The 20,812-nt window shown below is 57.5% G+C and overlaps 8 protein-coding genes across 8 annotated transcripts; 3 read left to right on the top strand and 5 right to left on the bottom strand.

Moving 5' to 3' along the window:
• Positions 1–1,450: 1,450 nt before the first annotated feature.
• On the bottom strand, positions 1,451–2,068 carry ACO1O0_003237 (dual specificity protein phosphatase family protein; the record flags this gene model as incomplete). The annotated part of the gene is made up of 1 exon (XM_083192692.1): positions 1,451–2,068. The coding sequence occupies one exon, from the start codon at positions 2,066–2,068 to the stop codon at positions 1,451–1,453; it is 618 nt and encodes a 205-aa protein (XP_083051749.1).
• A 522-nt stretch (positions 2,069–2,590) lies between these two features.
• On the bottom strand, positions 2,591–3,655 carry ACO1O0_003236 (sterol desaturase family protein; the record flags this gene model as incomplete). The annotated part of the gene is made up of 1 exon (XM_083192691.1): positions 2,591–3,655. One exon carries the CDS (start codon positions 3,653–3,655, stop codon positions 2,591–2,593), a length of 1,065 nt encoding a protein of 354 aa, XP_083051748.1.
• A 2,791-nt stretch (positions 3,656–6,446) lies between these two features.
• On the top strand, positions 6,447–7,216 carry RCF2 (HIG1 domain-containing protein; the record flags this gene model as incomplete). The annotated part of the gene is made up of 2 exons (XM_083192690.1): positions 6,447–7,080; positions 7,149–7,216. 2 exons carry the CDS (start codon positions 6,447–6,449, stop codon positions 7,214–7,216), a joined length of 702 nt encoding a protein of 233 aa, XP_083051747.1.
• A 439-nt stretch (positions 7,217–7,655) lies between these two features.
• ACO1O0_003234 (Kelch repeat-containing protein) lies at positions 7,656–9,155 on the bottom strand (the record flags this gene model as incomplete). The annotated part of the gene is made up of 1 exon (XM_083192689.1): positions 7,656–9,155. One exon carries the CDS (start codon positions 9,153–9,155, stop codon positions 7,656–7,658), a length of 1,500 nt encoding a protein of 499 aa, XP_083051746.1.
• Positions 9,156–10,055: 900 nt separating this feature from the next.
• On the top strand, positions 10,056–12,483 carry DUS3 (tRNA dihydrouridine synthase DUS3; the record flags this gene model as incomplete). The annotated part of the gene is made up of 3 exons (XM_083192688.1): positions 10,056–10,327; positions 10,381–12,339; positions 12,402–12,483. 3 exons carry the CDS (start codon positions 10,056–10,058, stop codon positions 12,481–12,483), a joined length of 2,313 nt encoding a protein of 770 aa, XP_083051745.1.
• Positions 12,484–12,938: 455 nt separating this feature from the next.
• On the bottom strand, positions 12,939–14,351 carry PEX13 (peroxin PEX13; the record flags this gene model as incomplete). The annotated part of the gene is made up of 3 exons (XM_083192687.1): positions 12,939–13,675; positions 13,735–14,235; positions 14,294–14,351. The coding sequence occupies 3 exons, from the start codon at positions 14,349–14,351 to the stop codon at positions 12,939–12,941; spliced, it is 1,296 nt and encodes a 431-aa protein (XP_083051744.1).
• Positions 14,352–15,340: 989 nt separating this feature from the next.
• Positions 15,341–16,727, top strand: ACO1O0_003231 (DNA polymerase ligase-domain-containing protein; the record flags this gene model as incomplete). Its single annotated transcript, XM_083192686.1, has 2 exons — positions 15,341–15,820; positions 16,026–16,727. The coding sequence occupies 2 exons, from the start codon at positions 15,341–15,343 to the stop codon at positions 16,725–16,727; spliced, it is 1,182 nt and encodes a 393-aa protein (XP_083051743.1).
• Positions 16,728–17,074: 347 nt separating this feature from the next.
• CAC2 (WD40-repeat-containing domain protein) lies at positions 17,075–19,410 on the bottom strand (the record flags this gene model as incomplete). The annotated part of the gene is made up of 4 exons (XM_083192685.1): positions 17,075–17,666; positions 17,720–18,836; positions 18,895–19,128; positions 19,188–19,410. 4 exons carry the CDS (start codon positions 19,408–19,410, stop codon positions 17,075–17,077), a joined length of 2,166 nt encoding a protein of 721 aa, XP_083051742.1.
• Positions 19,411–20,812: the final 1,402 nt, after the last annotated feature.

Below are 20,812 nucleotides of genomic sequence, written 5' to 3'. Positions count from 1 at the left end.
TTCACCATGGCCAGGGCGCCAAGGCCTGCCCGGGGTGGACCGCCCTGACAAATGGCGCTACCCGTATCGGGCCACAACGTGGTATGTGTACCTACGTACGTGATGTACCGTATCAGTTACCATGCATGAACGGTGAACACTCTCCACGAGCCCACGTCTGTCTCCGCTAGGTACAAGCCTCAGTACCTCACCAGCATCTGTGGCAAGGCGGGAGTAATCGTGCTGCGGATCCACAGAGAGTGAGCACTGATGAACAGCCAGCCCGCAGAGCCTCGCTCCCCCCCCCCCCCTTTGGTGGCCATCACTGCCAACGGGGGAAACGTCCGGCCGGTCACGCCGTCGCTTCGACCTTCCCTCACCGCTCCAACGGGGGAACCCAATATGAGGCTGAGACTGGACAGGCGCGGCTTGTTGTTGTTGTTGTTGAGGTCCTCAACCACATGACATTGTGACATGGAAGCTCCCGTCGTGGACCCCGGAAATAATAGAGTGTTGGAAACACGCGCTTGGCAGTGACTGGGATCTTCCCACTCTTTTTGTGGATTCGATTTGGTAAAAGACGACGGGTCCGCGAGGGTCCGCGAGGGTCCGTCCTTGATCCGTCTTGGTCCGTTGGCTGAACGGCTGCTCTGCTGACCCAGAAATAGCGTGGAGGAACTCTTACTCTAAGCCTCGAGTTGCGTTTTGGCGACTCTGGCAGAAATCGGGGCGCGTCTGAAACCGCGCATTGAATTGCCGCCCCGCCCTCCTGCCGCACCGTCTTGGCGCCAGTTTTACATATGTTTTTCGAGATCCCGAATGCCGTGCCTGGAAGCCCTTGGACTCGCCGCGATGGGGCCTAGCCTAGGCAGTGTCCCTGACAGCTTGCCGGAGCCGGGCATCGTGCGAGCTGAGGGGGGGGTCAAGGTCCGAGACTGGTGCTCCGTGCAGGATCGGCACGTCCGACATCTCGGCCCTTGGATAAATGATAGTAGTACGTAGTACGAGTACCTATGAGGTATATCGCAGCTACACACGTACCTAGACATGTGCTTTCATGACTATGCGCTCCGCCCCGCCCCGCCGGAGCGGGAGGCGTCATGTGAGGTCAAGAATCTAGGAATCAGGGAATCTGGACTCCAGGCGCAGCAGCTCCCAGGATAGTGACGACATTCCCGGATCGCTGGCACCGAGCTCGATCTCGACCAGCGTGGCCAAGCTGTCACTACTGCACGAGATGCTCTACAGGGGGTGTGGGCATTAACTACTATTGTTACTAGTAGGCATTCGTTCCAACGCCACGACTGAGAAGCCGAGGAGTTCGGGCAGGATAGTATAATAGATAAGAATCCCATCATGATATCATCGGTATTGGAGTATGCATACCCGAAACGGCAAAGAGGCAGGGACAAGTCTGCCAAGATTGGAGAAGGCGTTGGGGAAATGTTGATAAAAAATTTGACCTGTAATACTATGATAACCCAGATTCTTGTTCGCTCACTGACTGCTTCCTCCTCAGCTTGGCATCCAACCGGTCGAGGTATTCCTGATACTCCTCCTTGGGCGTCTCCCCCTGGGCCTCCTCCCACGGCTCGTACCCCAGACTCTCCCAGACCTGCAGCTGCTCCATGAACGAGCCTCGGGGCCGGATGTCCCGCTTCCTCTTGACCTCGGCCAAGATCCTGTGGAGGCCCTCGCGCCGCCGCCTCATCAGGTACGCTATGCCCACGGTGGGAGAGCGCGACATGCCCTGCGTGCAGTGGATGAGGACCCTGCCGGTGGTGCTGTCTAGGCCCCTTGGAGGGGGGCCTGCAATCTGCCCGTCGATAAAGTCGCATACCGGGGACAGCAGGGGGATGAGGTCCATCGTGGAGGTGTCCCGGCAGTGCAGGATGAGATGGCGGTCCGGGGGAACGACGCTCCTGTTCCCTGGGCGGTCCTGCACTTCTGATTCCGTGTCCATGAGAGAGACGATCGCAGTGATGCCGTTATTGAGCAGAGTGGTCGAGTCCTGTGAGGCCGCGGCGTTCCCAACAAACAGGTGGTCGTCCATCTGCGCGACGGACGGCACCATCGGATCAGACATCATGATGGGAAACACTGGGCCCTCTAGGGGGGGGGGGGGCTCGATTTTTTGATATGCCCTCCAAAAACTCTGCCCACTGGTTGTCTTTTGCGTAGAACCTATCCCAATGGTTAATTTCTGCCACTTGGTGATTATGTGGGAAGAAGTGAATGCGCGGCTACGAAGGTTTGACGTCAGGCCCATAGTGGGCTAAATATCAACTAACATCCAACCATCATGGCTCGAAGACCCGGGTAATCGTGGCTCCTAAGTATCTCTTATCGGTTTGTTGATGGCTACCTTGCATCAGCCACGTATCACCTTTATCACCTCACTCCAGGTATTCGTACCTGACTTGACCCATGGGGTCGACGTCAGGAATCACTACCGGACACTGTTGATAGTGTGACTGCATCCTGCCAACCATATATACATAATTAGGTATATATGCAAGACTCTATGGGAATATCCCCAAGTCATGCGCATCAGACCGTATACATCGTTACTCGTAATACCCATCCCTACCACCCACCCGGGCCACCCTCCTCAGATCATGGGCATATGCGCCTTGTTCGCATAGTCAATGTTGCCCTCGACCGACTCGATCCGGTCGTAGCACGTGCCAAAGATGCGGTCCCACAGCCTCGTCTGCTTGCCGTAGTTGTGGCTCTTCCTCCACCCCTTGCGGTGGTGCAGGTCGTGGTCCTCGACAATTATCTCGCACCGGAACGCCTTGAGCAGCCACCCAAACGTTGTCGGCGGCGTCACCACCACCCGGATCCCGCTGTGGCCCCAGACCTCGGTGTACGCAATGTACTGGTGGCAGATGTACCACTCGTAGAAGCCCAGCGGCACGCCCATCGCGCGCAGCGTCAGGTACGTCATGGCGGGGACGCCCACCATGTCGAAGAACTCCTGCTCGTGGTCCGCGTACGCCGACAGCAGCGCGTTGGGGTGCTTGGTGAGGTGGTGCGTGCGGTGGAACTTCCACAGCGCGCCCACGTCGTGCATGGCCCGGTGGTACCAGTAGAACCAGAAGTCGAGCACCACCGCGTACAGGCCGATCTGCACGACGAGCCACGCCCACCACGTCCAGCTGCCCAGGGCTTCGGCGGGGGACTGGGCCGGGTTGTAGGTCAGGTACGTCGCCATGGCGATGCGCGAGCCCGTCGTCTTGTACAGCGAGGCGGCCACCTTGGCCACGCCCACGTCCGGGATGCCGTCTCGCTCGTGGTTGTCTCCGTCGAGGAAGCCGTACTTGTGGCCGAGGCGCCGGAGGACGCGGGCTTCGTGGATGACGACGGCGTTGAAGGCGGTAAAGTATAGCTGGAAGGTGGCGATCTTGCCCAGGCTCTCGTAGCCCGTCAGGTTCAGCCAGGCCTGGTGGATGAAGAGGGGTATGAAGGCGTAGAAGAGAACAAAGATGTGCTGGCTCAGGTCGGATACATAGGGCACCTTGTCCGTCTTGGAGTGCACCGGGACCTCTTTGTCGGGGGACGTGGGCTGGACGTCGAGGAAGTAGATCAGCCAGTGGTTGAAACTCCAGTCCTTCCTGTCTCCCTGTAGCCAGGTGGACTTCATCGAGTCCTTTGGGTTGGGTTTCGTTGCCATGTTGCGCTGCTGGCTGGTGTTGTTGTTGTTGTTGGGCCTATGCTCAAGGGTAGCTCTGAACTCAAGAGTAGTTGTGCACCCTTGCCACTTAAGTATCCAAGACCGGACAAGGTATTTAAGAGATATGACATGAGAGAAATGATAGCCAAGTTGGAACCGCCACCAGGGGTCGACCGTAGCATTGGTACGGGAACAACGCCTTTCAACAACCCAGATGAAAGGTATTCGTTTTTGGTAACCGAGGTTCACTAGATGGGGTACATGAATCCTTAGCATCGTATGAATACGTACGTACTGACGCACTATCACATGAAGGCTGCAGCACTTTTTTGCATCATGGGTGACTGTTGAGGCCAAAAAGCATCATGGCCAACTGCCTCTAAGGGTGCCGTTCCTTTCCCCTTTGGTGCCCGGCTTGCGAAGAAAACAACTTTTAGGCGCCACTGTTGCGGCGACTAAACCAGGCCAAGAGGTCAGCTCGAATCTGACAGGCCCCATTATTCCAAACTGAGTGCTACTATGCGGGGTGCGGGTTCCCCGCAATCTGGCGTCTCCCGGTCGTCTGCTTCTACGCACGACATATATCAGCAGCTGGGGAGCTTTAGACTCGGAAAACAGAACATATAAGTTCTGACTTGGAGTTTTGGTACCCGGAGATGACGTCCACCGTCGAAGCACTTGCTTCTCCAACTTGTTCAAGAATATCTGCGTCGATTCTCATCTGCGGCCTCTTCCAACCACTGGAGGACTTGCAGTCAGGACGGGATCTCAACAAAGATGCTTGCCCCACTGAGGAGCCATGCACTCCACCGTAGCCGTGGGCCATGATATCTCTATGCGGCGAATTTCAGCGAGATGCGTCGCCGATCTGGCCCGGCTGCTTGTTCAGCATGCCTGTTGGGGTCGAGATCGATCTCCAGACGCGCAGATGAGATCCGCATAGATTACGTCTTGACTCAAGGACCATCTCATCGATATGGTGTTGCCTAGGGCGTACACGCACACAGTATTTGTCTATCCATCTCTCGACCAAAGATATGCTGCCGCCGCGTACGCTTCTTCAGCGAAGCGTGTTGTTGAGCTATCAACAGGCGGGTCAAACACGGGCCTCCTAGTCCCCACGCCCCCAGTCTCTGGAATTGATAGCTCTGCGACGCTTGCTTGAACACGTAGTTGATCTCCTCAAATCTTTGGCTGTCTGTGTTGGACCAAGATTGCGGGCGGGGGCAAGGACAAGACTTCTGCGCTCACAGCCGAAGATTCGAGGGTACAACAGCCGTCCTACCATCACGATGACCAGACTTCCAGATGACACGTCGTGGGTTCGTGGGCGACAGCCTGACACTGCTCCCATGTGCTTGACCTCCTTCAGCTGATGAGAGGGGTTCGTTGATTTCGTTGATCACCTCCACTCAGGCGTCTTGGGCTATCAGATGAAGAATCTTCGAAGCGGATCGGACCGTCGGGCTGTCTCACTGCCCGGGTCTCTCGCGAAGTGTACCTCTCGCAAGGTGTACCCGTGAGTAGACAAGAACAAAATCAGCTGCCGCCAAGCGACACCCGCATCTCCTCAGCAGACAATTCGGTTTTCCCAGAAATGAACAGCCATGACGAAAGCGCAGGATAAGGGTGGGCTCGGAGGGTTAGGACTGCTCCCATCATTGGCGTTGCAGCTCACCTCAACTTTCTCGTCGCTCTCTTCATCCTATCTCTTTCCATATGCGTTCTTGGCACCACGACTCGAGTTGACGATGCGTCACTTGAAGCAGTGTCATGGCTTCGACCTCTGCATCTAACGAAGCTAAAGGTGACTGGCGGGCTGAGAATGCCACGGTTGCCAGTAAGAGACCGTGCCACGACTTGCGTCCCGATGGGGTGTCGAGTTGTTGCCAGCCTCCGCAACCGCCGCTGTCTCCTGAACGAAGAGCCGAGAAGTTTCGCTCACATGTCGCATCGTCGATGGTTGCTGCTGTCATCGTGGCCATGGCTTCTGTGAGTGCTGCCTTCCCACAGTGAGGCATCACGGCGAGGCATCAAGCTCCAGGTCGCGCCAGATTGGCAGGGCGTCGCCATCTCAGGACGCGAGGTGATTGAGCAATTGACCGCCAGAACACCTTGGTATCCAGGGCGAACATTCTCGCATCTTCGCATCGCCGAGCTGGACTCGAGACACGCCCGTTCGGAACTTTAAGGTTGGGCTGATGCAAGCAAGGGCAAAGTGTCATGTCGGGCGTTTGCACGGCCACAACTTCACAAGTGGTGGCGCGGGGTTTTCTCGGAGTTTATTATTACGTAGGGAATATTGGCGGCTGCAGCTGCGAAAAGGGCAAACGGTCCAAGTGTATTAATAATACGGCGAGTCTTAGGGGAGTCTTAGGCGGTCGGCGACTCCAGCAACGGGAGCCATCGGACGGAGGCGGCGACCTGCGCTCCGGCATCCCGGAAACACCCACCTCGTACTCGTACGACCGTCGACCACCATCGACCACCATCGAAGGTAAAATACCTACATCATTGTCACCTCATGACCGTGGGCATTTTAAACCTCGCACTACCAGCACCCTCAAAAACACCGCAGTCCGCTCCCTGCCAGCGTCGTCCCTCCTCCCTAATTGATCCCCCTACCACGATCCCCAGCCCATTGACGGCCATTGCCCACGCCCTCCACCACCACCACCACCACCATCCTCACAGACCTCAACCTCCAGATTGAGTCACAGCTTGCTACTACTACGCAGTAGCAGCCAAACCCCAAGCTCCCCGCGACAACACCCACCGACAACCGCCCACCATGAAGATCCTCACCCCCGAGGAGGAGAAGGCCCACTACAACGCCGTCCTCAAGGGCGGCATCATCGGCGGCACCGCTGGCCTGGCCCTCGGCATGGGCGGCGTCATCATCGCCTCGCGCCGTTACCCGGCCTTCCGCGGCCTCACCCTGCCCTTCCGCACCTTCCTCGTCACCTCGACCGGCACCTTTGGTGCCATCGTCAACGCCGACCGCTACTCGACCAAGTTCCAGCGCTCCAACGACCCCATGTCCACCTACCAGGACGCCACCAAGCGCGCCCACGACATTGCCCGCGAGAACCGCAGCACCTACGCCGCCTTCATGGACTGGGGCCGCGAGAACCGCTACAGCATCGTCTTCGCCTCCTGGCTCGCCAGCATGGGCATCGCCCTCGCCATCGTCGGTCGCGCCCCCATGAGCACCTCGCAGAAGCTCGTCCAGGCCCGTGTCTACGCCCAGGGCCTGACCCTCGCCGTCCTCATCGTCTCCGCCGCCTTCGAGATGAACGACGTCAAGAAGGGTGAGGGCCGCTGGCAGACCGTCCTCGTCGTCGACCCCAACGACCCGGAGCACAAGCACATGATTGAGAAGAGGATCCACAAGGAGGAGTACGAGGGCCAGGACCTCTGGAAGGGTAAGTTTCTTCCCCCATGCCCCCATCTACACTGGTCTGTGGAATGATGGATGCTAACTACTGAGTAGACATGGTCGAGGCCGAGGAGAAGCGAATCGCTGCCCGCAAGCAGGCCGCGCAACAGAACAAGCAATAGACGGATGCCTTCGAGGGTTCCAACAACTCGAAAAGATCTAGAAAAGACCTTATAAACGTTTCTTACGTCACCATCATCCATCCCTTACCCCGCTCTTTTATTGTTCAATTGTTACCCGCTGCATTCAACTCGGCGTTTTGGGACTGCAACATGGGTTGCATAAAAGGAATTCGTCTCGGGAAAGATGGATCTCGAATGTGTATAATATAAATTGAAATGCTAGGATCCCGATCCAAGACATTGCTTTGTCTTTTACTGGCCTGATATTTTTCACTATTAGAAACTGCACGCAAAGCGCCATGGTATCTAACCACCCAGACCATGCCCAATTAGACTATAATCATGCCTCTGCGCTTGCTCGCCCATCGTCATTTAATCATCCAATCCTCCTGAACCATATCCAAACATACACAAAAAAAAGATGGAAACTTTTGCCCGCTCAGACTTCAATAGTAAAGTGGCTAATCTGGGAGTAATACGAGTGGACGGCCAGCTCCAAGATCACGACGTCGCGAAAGACCTCGCTGCCGTCAAAGCCGCCAATGATGACTAGCCGGCTATCATACAGCACAGCGCCGTGATATCCGCGGCCGGAGGGCGAGCGGCCGTATGTCTTGCGGCGGTCCCATGTCATAGTAACGAGGTTGAGGAGAAGAAGATCGTTGGAGTACTCGTTACCGTCGTGGCCGCCAACGACAAAGAGGTAAGAACCAACAATGGTGGCCGTATGTGATAGGCGGCGGTAGTTGACGGGTGTTGTGACTTTCTTCCACACATGTTCATCCAGATCGTACACCCAGACATCGTCGAAGCACTCGCCGCCATCCGATCCACCAAAAATGATGAGCTTGCTGCCCACCATGTTGGCTGTGTGATAGCCACGGGCCCGCGGCCGCACGTCCTTGGTGCCTGGCGGCGTCTTCTCCGCGCTTGATATGAGCTTCCACGACATCTTGTTCATATCGCTAACATCGAGGCGCCAAATGTCATTGAGCGCGCGCACTCCATCCCCACCCCCGAAGACATAGATGCCGTTCTTATATAGGCACGCTGTGTGCGCTCGCCGTTTCGAAGGTATCTGGTCACCTACTATCCGCGGCCGGCTCCAGCGAAAGTTAACCGTATCCAGCACGTAGACATCATTGTAGTACGCCGGGCCATCGCCTCCCCCAAAGACAACGAGCTTTTTGCCCACAGCCGTACAGGTCATGGCCCTTAGCGGCATGGGAATGTGGCCAACCATGTACGGCTGGGACCAGTAGAATGCGTCTGCGTCTAGTACATAAAGATCGTTGAAGCAGGCCCGAGAATCGCACCCGCCAAAAACGTAGACATTAGACCCGATCAGGGTTGTCGTGTGGGCTCGGAGGCATGGTACGGGCGCGCCCGAGGTGAGGGCTTTAGACCAGTACATGCCAGAGGCGGGAGCGGGAGGCACGTCTGGCGCGTCGTCTGGTCCTTGGAGGGGTGGGAACGCTGTGTGGTGGCCTCGGGGCGGGCGAGTGGCGCTCGTCAAAGGGCGCGAGGGCCCGTTCAGTATGGAAGGATGCTGGCCGGCTATCCCCGACGAACGCACAGCTGACGGCATCCTGCTATAGCTCGCCAAACGACCCTCTTCTGGCTCATCGCCAGCACTGCTGGGCGCTGGCGGGGGCTTGGGGGCGCGGGCGGTGGCATTGGCGGTGGAATTGGGCGGGCGCGACGAGTGCGCCGACGATTGGGAGCGATGGCGGGAAGGCAGGTCCGAGGGGGCGCGGGGGCGCTCGTTGGTGCTGGTCTTTCGGGCAAGATGGCCAGGTGTGTGACTCCTGGGGAGAGGGCTGGGATCGATCTCGTTGTCCGAGTCGTACGAGCGGTTGTTGCTGGGAACAATCTTCTGGGATCGAACGACCTTGGCCTTGAGAGGCGATTTATCGGCAGGCCTGCCCGAGTCCGCCATGATCTTGCAGAAAGCTCCTCATCGCCTCTGCGAGGCGTGGGAGGGTGAAGGTAAGGCCGCGATGTGGCGGCCAGACTCGCGCGGTCTTTGAATTGGTGGTTGAGGAGAAGGAGGCTAGGTCGCTAGGAGAGGCAGCAGTCGAGAGTGCTGGTACTAACTAGTAGTAGTCTATCGTAGGATGCGGGGAGATGAGGGCAGGCGCAAGTCTCAGCCAGGCTTGGTAGTAGTATACGGAAATATTTGGAAACAATGCGGCACGGATTGACGGAGAATGCGGAGGGAATCATCAATGCCCCAGGAAATTGGGCATTGGGAATTGGGATCCAGCGCTTCCGGGTGACGAGGCAACGAGGAGAGCAGCCAGAGCAGGCACGGCTTGCCCCGTACTCGCAGTCGTACTAATTCCATGGCAGTCGCACCCAATGCTCCGTATGGTCCGTACCTGACAATGTCCCCACTGAATCCAGATAGTTCAATGGTTGCCCCTCCCGCCAACGACTAGGCAAGAGGCACTATGGGCAAGCACGACTAGCACCCGTAACTAGACATCACAGTTGCCAAAACGGCTCCATGGCCGATTCAATTTTTCTCCGCCACAATCCAACGTTCAGCGTGCAGAGCCTCGAGCAAGTTCATTGGCCCTGATTTTGCTGCCAGAAATTCTGTCTCTCTTTGATTCCCCAATTCAGAGCCTCTTCTGAAATCCACTTGAGAGAGTTCCTACGACAGCGGCAGAAACGGTCAAAGCACTCAACAAATTCCACCACCAAGGCTCATATGAGACCTCAGACTTAACCCTCTCACGACATTCACCTACCTAAGTAGCCTACTGATCTAGTACACCCACCACACTCACTCACTTCTACCTGGGACCTTTTCCCGGCTGAGACACTCATCTCCATGGCCGAAGACTCAGAAATGGCCAACGGCACTGTCCCCGCCAGCTCAACTCACGCTGAGCTCACGAACGACGCGAGCAACACGACGATCACCGCGGATGGAGGAGAACGGGCCGCGAAGCGTATTAAGATGGACGAACCAGCCCTTTCTTCTGAGAGCGGTCCGTTGGCTCCAAGTGTCTCTGAAGAGGGGGCTGTGAAGCCGACAAATGGAGAGGTCGCCCAGGCCCCAAGGGAGGAGACAAGAAAGGGCTTGGCGCCCATTAAGAAAGAGTGAGCTCATGTGAAGTCCATTGAGATTACATGATTGCTGACTGTGCGGTCAGGTTCCTCCTCAATGTCACTGCTCCGCGGGATGAGATTGCGGATGATGATGCTGCTGAGGGCCGCGGCGATGAGGGTGATACTCGCAGCCGCGATGCTAGAGACGACAGAGACAGGGGTGGCAAGAAGGATAGGAGGAAGAAGCAGAGGGGTCAGAACACGGAACGTTCATTCGGCCACTTTGACGACGCTGTGCGCCTCTGCAACAGCAGGGCCTTCTCCCCAGAGTTTTCGCCCCGCGAGTGCAATTTCGGCGACCGCTGCCGCATGAGCCACGACCTTCGCAAATACCTTGAGGAGGGACGCCGAGAGGACCTCGAGACACTGGGTGGAAAGTGCCCCGTGTTTGAGGCTCACGGCAGATGTCCATCCGGTTGGAAATGCCGCTTCGTCAAGAGTCACATGCGCGAGATCGATCACGAAGACGGCCGCAAGGAGCTTGTCCTTCTTGGCAACAGCACCACGGATGGTGCTTCAGAAGACACCTCTAAACCCGCCGCAGGCGAGGACAATGGCACAGAAGATGGTCCCAAGGCCGATGCCAAAGGCGGCGACTCCGAGGAACAGCGCCCTGGTGTTTACAATGTCGTCAGTATGGACACCAAAATCCAACTCAACCGCAGGCGGGTCGATTTCACCAAGGCGGACGAGTATGTCAGCTGGTTGAACAAGGAGGCCAGGATCAATGACGCCTTCAATCAGCGCCGCAAGGAACAGGCAGACGAGGGTATCGAGGAACTGCGTGCTCAGTTTGTCGACCCTCCATCCCTGCCATCGGAAAAGAGACGCCTTTACTTCGGCCCTGAGACGCCTGTGCTCGCCCCTCTCACGACGCAGGGCAACCTACCCTTCCGCCGCCTCTGTGTGGAGCTCGGCGCGCAGCTCACGTACTCAGAAATGGGTATGGGCATGCCTCTAGTGCAAGGCACCAAGGCTGATTGGACTCTCATGAAGGCGCACGAGTCCGAGCTAGCCCCTCCCAGGATTGCTCCTGGCAAGGTCCCTATTTTCGATGACTACAACAACTCGCGCGATATCAGGTTCGGGGCCCAGATCTCTGCCAGCCAGCCGTGGGTCGCTGTCAAGGCAGCCGACGCGCTCAACCGCTACTGCCCTCACCTCCGCCTTATTGACCTAAACTGTGGCTGCCCCATCGACATGGTCTACAAGTCTGGTGGCGGCTCGGCGCTCTTAGAGTCACACGGGAAGATGGAGAGGATGATTCGAGGCATGAATGTCATGTCAGGCGAGATCCCCATCACGGCCAAGATAAGAACCGGCGTGAAGAGCAACCGCCCGACGGCCTCTCAGGTCATCGGCAAGCTCGCCTTTGGCGCTCGCGAGCATCGTGAACGTCTCGGTGCCCCCGGATGCGCGGCCATCACCCTCCACGGCCGCAGCCGGGAGCAGCGGTACTCCAAGCGCGCTGACTGGGGCTTCATCGCAGACTGCGCAGCTCTTATCAAGACATACAACGCCCAGAAGTCCAACCTCACCGACACGGCCGCCGACCCCGATCCCAGGACGCTGCCCAACTCCAAGGACGGCCGCTTGTACTTCCTCGGCAACGGCGACTGCTACTCGCACGTCGAATATTACGAGAACATTGAGAAGTCCCGCGTCGACAGCATCATGATTGGCCGCGGCGCCCTCATCAAGCCCTGGCTCTTCGAGGAGATCGAGAAGGGTCAGTACCTCGATAAGTCGGCTACCGAGCGCCTGGCGTACATTGAGAAGTTTGTACGCTACGGCCTCGATGCCTGGGGCTCCGACGAGCTCGGCATCGGCTTCACTCGCCGCTTCCTGCTCGAGTGGCTCAGCTTTGCGCACCGCTACGTGCCCATCGGCCTTCTCGAGCACCTGCCCCCCAGCCTCAACGACCGCCCGCCAGCTTACCGTGGGCGCAACGAGCTCGAGACACTCATGGCCTCGGGCAACTACTTGGACTGGATCAAGATTAGGTATGTTGACTCGTCCACCCAAAATCACGCAGGGGAGAATGGGGTTGCTAACAAACCTCCAGTGAAATGTTCCTCGGACCTGTCCACCCCGGCTTCAAGTTCCAGCCCAAGCACAAGTCCAATGCCTATGAAGCCGAGGGCTAAATTCTGTCCATCTACTAATTGAAAGGGGAAGTGTAATCACATCATGATGAAGCATATGGGGTCATACTGGTTCATGAGAGATGACGCTATTAAGCAAATAGCGAGGTCGACACAGATGATAAATTGGCCATGATATACTGGGATGGAATCACGGTAGAACGAAGGGGGCTAGGCAAGTGCATAAGGACAGAGCAATGTCAAATTCAATGATACATGTGCGCCATCTCGGTCACAGAATAAAAACTGGTCATCAAGAACAACCCCATCATTAGTCAAGATACAATGAAACGCTAAAATCTGTTCCTACAGCCATCACAACATCGCTCCCACTCCGCTCTCTCCGCTCATCTCCTGAATATTCTTTTTCCCTGAAATTTACATGCGCTGACCTGCGCGCCTGCGCCAAATGAACAACCCCCTCAGCAACATAATCCCCACGGTGGCGTATGTTTCCCCTAAGAATAGAAGTGACTCCTCTGCATGTCATCCACCGTTGAGTACTCCTTCTTGAGCTCCTGTGGCGCGACTACCTGAGGCTTCATTGTGCCACTGGTCATCGAGTTGGCCCTACTGCTCTCGCTAGCGGCCGTGGCCTTAATCTTCTTCACCTCCTGGCCAGGGCGCTTCAGCACCTCGAGGTACGTCGAGGGGAGGTATCCCTGGCGGCCGTCACGGGAACGGCACTGCCACCAGTCGCTTGGGTTACCGGCAGGGTCATTCTTGCTCAGGACAGCGACGAGGTCGCCCTTGCGGCCCTCGAGCTCAACGCCTGTGTTGGGCTGAGGGAGGAAGTCGAACAGCAAGCGGCAGAACTCGAGCTTGGAGGGGTCAACGGGCTGCTGCTGCTCCATGGCCTGTTGTTGAAGACGCTTCTCCTCCTCCTCGTGGGAGGCGGCGAGCGACTTGATCATCTTGGACATGAGGTAGGGCAGGCCAAAGGCGGCGAGGATGAAGAAGAAGAGCGGTTTGCGGCTGGCCTTGGGGGGACCGGCGGCGCCATCCGGACCGACAGCACCGCGACCCTCAAAACGGGCGAACGCGGCCGGGGTGAGAGCGGTAGCGTCGGCGGGAGGTGGGCGGCCGGTGATTTTGGCGATCAAAGTGCGGATCCAGCGCATGAGGGTGAAGATGCCGAGGATGGAGCCTAGAGTGTCGCGCAGGTTGCCAAACTGCTCAGCAACGGACACCATAGCTGGGATCTAGTTAGCATCCCAGTTCCTACATATGGATAGAGGCGACGGGGAAACGTACCAAAGAAGCTCGAGTGCGTCGCCATGTAAGTGCTCTCCAGCATCTGGGCGAAACCTCCGAATGCCGTGACAATACCCTCGAGCATCTGGAAAGTCGCAGCCGTGCTGTTATTGAAGCGGTGCGTGAGACTGTTGGGATCGTTGCCCATCATGCCGCCGCCGGGCATGCCTCCGTACATGCCACCCCCATACATGCCACCGCCGTAGCCGCCGTACATGCCTCCGCCCATGCCTCCACCGTACATGCCGCCGCCGAAGCGGGAGTATGGGCTCGAGTACGGTGATGAGTAGCCACTGCCATATGTGCTACCATACGTGTTTCCATATGTGCTGCCGTACCCGCCGCCATAAGGGGAGGCTCCCCCCATGCGGCTGTAGGCGGAGGCATTCTGGTTAACGGCGGCGGTGAGAGAGGAAGGGCGTTCGGGCACGGGAGGAGCAGAGGATGATGTCGTTGCTGATGGTGTGGCCGCGGTGGGCGCTGCGGCTGTGGGTGCTGGCGCTGGAGAGGCTTCAGTGTCAGCAAAGGCGGAAGACATGTGAAGAAGGATGGGACGTACTAGGGGCAGCGGCGGCAGTAGCACCAGGCCTCTCCCAAGGCTTTGGCGGCGAAGCCATGTTGCTGCTAGGTGTGAGGGACTGAGGGACGGTGCGGGGGTCTACTATGTCGCGGATGATCGCAGACGTCGTGTCCGTCGAGAGTTGCTGGTGGTGGCCGTTTATTGCCACCTGGGGTGACGTCGGGCGCGGTTGGCGGGCGCGAGAACGGCGAGACCCAGCGATGCACGTGGCGGTAGAGCAGGCACCGAATGCGTGGGATCAATTGCACCTCATCGACAGGGCTTCGCCTTCTGCGCAGCGCTGGGTGCTAATATCGTGGACGGCGGCCGGACACGGGGAGGGGAGGAGGGCGTCGATGTCGGTTGCAGAGTCGAGGACTGGAAATGGAGAAGAAGCGAGTCACGGGCTCCAGACAAGAAAGTCGGAGAGACGTGGAGACGGTGCTGCCCAGAGCCAGACTGTTGTTGGCAGAGCCCCCAGAACTTCAGAAGCACCTGCAGTGGAGAAAGTACCTAACCCTCGGCCGGGGTTGTCTTGGCGTCTTTTGCCTCGGCATTCTGCGCCCCGACCGCGCCTTCCCACTGATCGGCACGACTCCGCCGGCTGATATCCGCTTCATGGCCGAATTGGTAATAGCACTTCGAGCACTGAGTAGTGAGTATGTAATGGACGAGGCCCTGCACGTGTTGCAGCCATGAGTATGTCAGCAGTTCTCCTATTCTGCCTGTCAAGACAGTGTCAAGACAGTGTCAAGACAGGATCATGATTCTACGTTGACTGGCCCCTTCGTAGTGCATTTTGGCGGTAGTATCCGCAACTTGGCCGTAAATCACCGACCAGTATTACCCCACAGCCCGTCTCCCATACCCCCTACCCTAGACCATGTCTCAACCACCAGCATTTGGGTCCAGACAATCAACCTCCATAGGACTAGAGCTTTAGAGATGGAAGCACGGATACTACGGATAATACGGATAATACGGACTATTCGTATCCATCCATACATTGAAGCCCACTGTCCCCGCGTCGCCTTGTGATAGGTCATCATGAGTGCCAAACGCCCACCTGGCCCCGACTTCATCCCCAACCCTTTCATCAAGAAACGGAACCTGGGCTGGACCCTCCAACCTCCGGATTGCGATTCAAGCAATAATAGTCCGGCATCTCCAAAGGACAAAGAGTCACAGAAGCCCTCCACCGCTGCCGTCGAGTCCGGCTCCGCTGCCGTCACCGACCACCTCGCTCTCTTCACCACCACCCTCTCTAATCACATCGTGCCCTCCATCGCCGTCCTTCCCATCCCCTCCTACGCATCCCTCTACGAATCCAACGCCGGGAGCCCTCGTGGTGCCCATTTTGTCATCCATCAACATGATCATCCCGTCGCCGGCACTCACTATGACCTTCGCCTCCAGATCAACGAGACCAGCAGCGTCAGCTGGGCCATCATGTACGGTCTACCCGGTGATCCCAACAGCGTCCGGTTGAACCGCAATGCCACCGAGACGCGCATACACTGTCTCTGGGTGAGTTGTCGCCCCCCACTACCGAGACAACGGACGCCGCTGCTGACACCCATCCCCTCTCGAGAACCATCTCATCGAGACAGCCTCCTCCACCACAGGCTCTCTCCTTATCTGGGACACAGGGACTTACACCATCCTTCCCTGTCAGAGTAAACACGACCCTCCCCCAGATCCATCATCGCCCCCCTCCTCGCCTCCGGGACAGTCTCCATCATCCTCACCATCACCCCCATCATCCCCATCCCAGCAGTCCCTCCTCCACGCAGCCTTCCAACAGCGCAAAATCCGCCTCCGTCTCCACGGCGCTCGCCTCCCGGACCCCTACGTCATCAACCTCCGCCTTACCAAGGACGAGGACGCCGCAGGGAGGGCCAGGGGCTCGCGCGGACCTAGGACCCGGCGCAGCAGGGGAAGGCGGCGCAAGGGCGCGCCACCGCCGCCGGAGGAAACGAGCGACGAGGATGATGATGACGAGGAGTCTAGAACCCTCGTGCAGCAGGGCAAGCAGCCAGACGGCGCGGAGAATGTATCCGCCATGGAGCGCGAGATCCGCGAGTTGGAGGACGAGCAGGTCCGCCGGACAAATGCCTACCCCGGCGCGTCCAACACCATCGGCAGCGTCCACCAGCGGCGATGGTACCTCTCGCTCGACCGGCGGGCGTGCGGCTTCGTGGAGGTGGGGAGGAGGCGGGTCTGGGAACGGGACCCTGGAAGCCGGGCCGGCGAGAGGACGGGCGACGCCGAGGAGAGGCCTGAGGAGGCGTGTCGCCTCGAGTATCCCTTCTACATCCGCGGTTCGGGCCATGAGCGGAGCATCGTGACGGGGAGGCGTGGCGAGGATATCCTGCGTGACGAGGGCATTACCGACTTTGTCCAGAGAAAAGGATGGAAGCCTGTCCTAAATTGAGCATAAAGTACGGAGTACGCCTAGATCGAGTTATCCATCATCAAGATACAAATCTCCCAGATACGCGAACGGCGACTTCAGCAAGCATGATAATGGCGGTGATCAATTCATGGGCCCTGGGCATATTTATCTACTCGAATAATAATCACAACAAAGCCCCAAAGAGGACGGGGCATGACTGCTGCCAGCTAGAAATCAAACCTCTGTTTCCTGGCACCTGAAACGCCATTCCAAACCTGTTATACCTGGTCCATCGCTCGATCCCTGCCGCATCCTATTATCCCCTATTCCACATATATCAACAGAAGTCGGCCGTGTTAAACTTCGAGAATCAGCCATAAAGCCTTTTACGGCTTCTCCACCAGGGTTGGAGCGATCCGTCTCCTCTTGCTCTCTTTCCCCTCTTCCTTTTCGCTCTCGCTGGCGTCTCTCTTGGTGCCGGCAACACTCCCGCTCATGCTCCTAGGCGTCTCGGGTGGCGTTGTGATGGGCACGCCGGTGACCTTGCCCGAGTTGGTGGCTGCAATCCCCGGTACGCTACCACCGATGAGAGTCGGGTTGCTCATCACACCAGTCGGCACAGTAGAGGACTGGGTTGCCACTGATGAAGTCGAGTTTGATCTGGCGGGTGAGTGTGGTCGCTGCGGGGCAGCCGATGCTGACGCAGGTGGCGAGGGCGCGGTGAATGAGCTCATGGACCCCCGGTGCTGATGCTGAGGACCCGGAGGAAAAGGCGACGGAGGTGCGAAATGAATTGTGGGAGTTGGTGCGGGAGTGTTGTGATTAGAGCCCGTTGCAGTATTGGCGGATGTAGTCGAGGAGGTCTTGGGAGGCCCTATCTCGCCCTTGTAAACCTCACCCAACTCGCCGTCCGCAAATGACAAACTCGAGCAGAACCCATCCGATGATGAGATGATGAGGGTAAGTCCGTCGCTGGCCCTGGGGAAACTGTTAGCGGGGGTTGCTATCTAAACATGTCTAAGAAGACATACCAGGCAAGATCCGTGAAAGTTGCGCAGTGCAGGTTGCTGACAACGCAGATTGGAGACTTTTGCTGGGTATCATACAGCAACACCGAATCCTGTGTTGCTACGGCGTACACTATGCGGTAGTTCAGGGAGAACGCTGGCTTCGGTCCTGGTGTGGACGAGGTGGCCTCTGTTGTCGGGGTCTTCGTCGGGGCTGCGTTGGGGTCCGCTGCTGATGTTGGAGGCGGCGGCGGCGGCGGCTCCATGACTGTAGCGGCCGGGGATGGCTTTGAGATCGGTTCGGGTAGGGATGGGATGGGATCCTCTGACGAAGAGGTGTCGATGGTAATGTGCTTGGTAGTGGGGTGAGACTGCCGGAGCGTGTATATGACGGGAGAGCACTTGACCACCACAGACGGCTTCTTGTGGCCTGGTAGATGGGCTACCGGGGGCTTGTTGATACCTCCACGGGTGTATATGTAGACCGTGTTGATGACTTCTGTGCTGGGCTTAGAATCCTTGTCCGTATGGTGTTGGTTCTGGTACTGGCCCGAGGGGGTCATAAGAAGGCTCCCGTCGGGGGTGAAGGTAAGCCGTCGGAAGAATGATGTCAGGGTCTCATTGGCGTAGAGGCTAGCATTCTTCATGCCTGTGCCAATAGTTGATGTGACGGAGTGAGGTTTGGGCGAAGCCTCCATGGGCATGACTGCCGGCAGGGGCATTGATGGTGCAGGCGAGACCGAGCGCCGGGAAGAAGAAAAGGACGAGCGACGACTGTGGCTAACGACACTCGGAGGGTTCATGGGCAACGAGGTAGAGGTGGGAGTGCCGGGCGCGGACGGCACAGGTGACCCGATGGACGTAGCCGAGTCTAGGACCGACAGCTGGGCGCGGTGGCCGAACTCTGGTGGTGCTGGGCTGCTCGAGGAGATGCGCCGCGGAGGGAGATCAGCCTTGTTGTGACTGGCAAGCTTGGACGTTTTTTCATCCGAGCCCAGCGTGTATTGGCCATCTTTTGTCTTGAGGGAGTAGATGTGGACGGATCGGTCAGAGGACTGGGTCGCGATGTATTCGTTCAAGGGATCCCAAGTGACACCCTGGACGTAATGGCTATGCTCGGCAATCTGTCGAACGAGGGTTCCTGTGTCATCAAGTCAGCTGGGGAAGGGAAACCGCGGTGGTAGGAGCACTTTACTGACCTGAGACGGCGTTGTAAATCCTGGCGATGTTGTCCATGCTGCCAATGATGAAGTGCATGGCATCTGGCGACCAGGCCAGGTCGTAGATCTCGGCACCACTGGATCGGCACATGTGCTTGGCCCGCCATGATTCCTTATCGTCGTGCTCCTCGGAGCCAAAGTTGTTGGGGGGAGTGTCGCTGGGGACCCAGAGGATCACATTGCCGTCGTCGCCGGCCGAGGCCAAGATCTCGCCTACAGTCGAGCAGGGTCAGTATGGAGGGGTTTGTGGAGGGGCAAACAGACAGACTCACCCTTGGGGGCCCATCGAACGACATTGACAGCCTGATTGTGCTTGGCGAGGGTCGCGAGGTACTCGACCTTGCGCTCAGGGCCGTGGCTTTCGACGTGCCAGAGGCGTACATTGTTGTCGCCGCCAGCGGTGGCCAGACGCCCCTTGCCGCTGGGCTCAAAGTGAGCCGAGTAGACTGGGGCGTTCTGGTCATGCCAATTGATGATTAGGGGGCTCGCCTTCATCGCGTCGGGGGACGAGATGGAGCTTGGTGCTATCCGTAGGGCGGCTGGTGGTTGAGCTGCATGGGATGGGACGTCGGGGTCAGGGCGAACGCGGCGCGCGTCAGGAGGAGCCTCGAGGAGATGGTGCTGCGTGTCGGCACGAATAACGCGCACGGAGTACTAAGGAGTCGTAATTGTGGAATGCAGATGGAGAGGAAATCAAGATTCGAAATGAAGGTATTATCGAGATGAAGGAGTGGGAGATTGAGCGTGACAGGACTCGTGACGGAACTCGTGACGGAACTCGTGACGGACCGGGACGCCCTGAAGCCTATCGCCTGTTGCGCTGATGCACCGACGCCCTGATGCACCGACGCACTGATGCACTAGTGGATTGATCCACTGACTGATGCACTGGTTGATGCACTGGATGATGCACTCTGCGTGAGACCAGGAGCCTAGAGAGCTGCCTGGTGGGGGTACTTGGAGCCCCCAACAACCTTGGACTCCCTAGTCATCGTCACAAACTCATCAGCTGCAACTCACAACCACCCGGGGACAGCCTTCGGTGCCAGGCTTATTCTGCAGCCCGCCAATACCGTCGCCATTTGCAACAACCCTGCCAGCCCAGTTTTAGCCTCATACGGCCGGGCTGCATGCGAGCCATCCGCGGGCCACGCTGTGCCTCACAAAGGTCCTATTACTACCAGTGCGAAGTGCGTTCCATCATGTACTCGCACCAGTGCACCACCACCGCCTTGATTTGGGTGCGCGCCCGTGTTGACTGCCATCGCTGAGTCTTCCGAGCTGGTCGTCTGTTCGCCCCAGTCTGGATCCAGTATCTCATTCGGTAGATGAGGATTTAATAACATTACTACGGAGTAGGTAATACCCGTACGAACAAGTAACTAAGTAACTACATTAGAGAAGAGATTGACTGACAAGTTACCCTCCCAATGATCCTTGTCTGAACCGTCTTCTGGGGTTGCTCTTTTCTCGTCTAGACACGCTGGTACTTGAACTCGACCCCTTTTTGTTTATTTTTGCTTTTTTTATCCTTTCGTGTCTTCATGTTTCTTTACGAGTACGAACCATACCTTGTCATCTTTTTCTCTCTGTCTCTTTATTGTTTTTCCTTTTTCTTCTTCTTCAGGTCATTGCTTCTTTGTGTTCTTGTGTCTGGATATTTTTGTGTCCGGCTTCACACGGGAAGCTCGACATCTAGTTAGTACGTAGTACTCCGTCTGGAATTTCCTATTGTACGAGTAGGCATCCACGAATAGGCATCCAAGTCTGTGCCGGATATAGGATCAACTATCGAGGGGTCCTTGCCTCTCTCACCGTCTCAGACCTCCTCCGTCGTCGCCACCCCATCGATGCATCACCCTGTAAGCCTCACCAGTCTCATCCACCAGCTCGAATG

The sequence above is a fragment of the Amphichorda felina genome, assembly GCF_050947745.1.
Source record: "Amphichorda felina strain 45539 chromosome Unknown scaffold_3, whole genome shotgun sequence".
NCBI lineage: Eukaryota > Fungi > Ascomycota > Sordariomycetes > Hypocreales > Bionectriaceae > Amphichorda > Amphichorda felina.
Note: the sequence above shows the minus strand (reverse complement) of the source record. Positions and strands in the feature narration are given on the sequence as shown.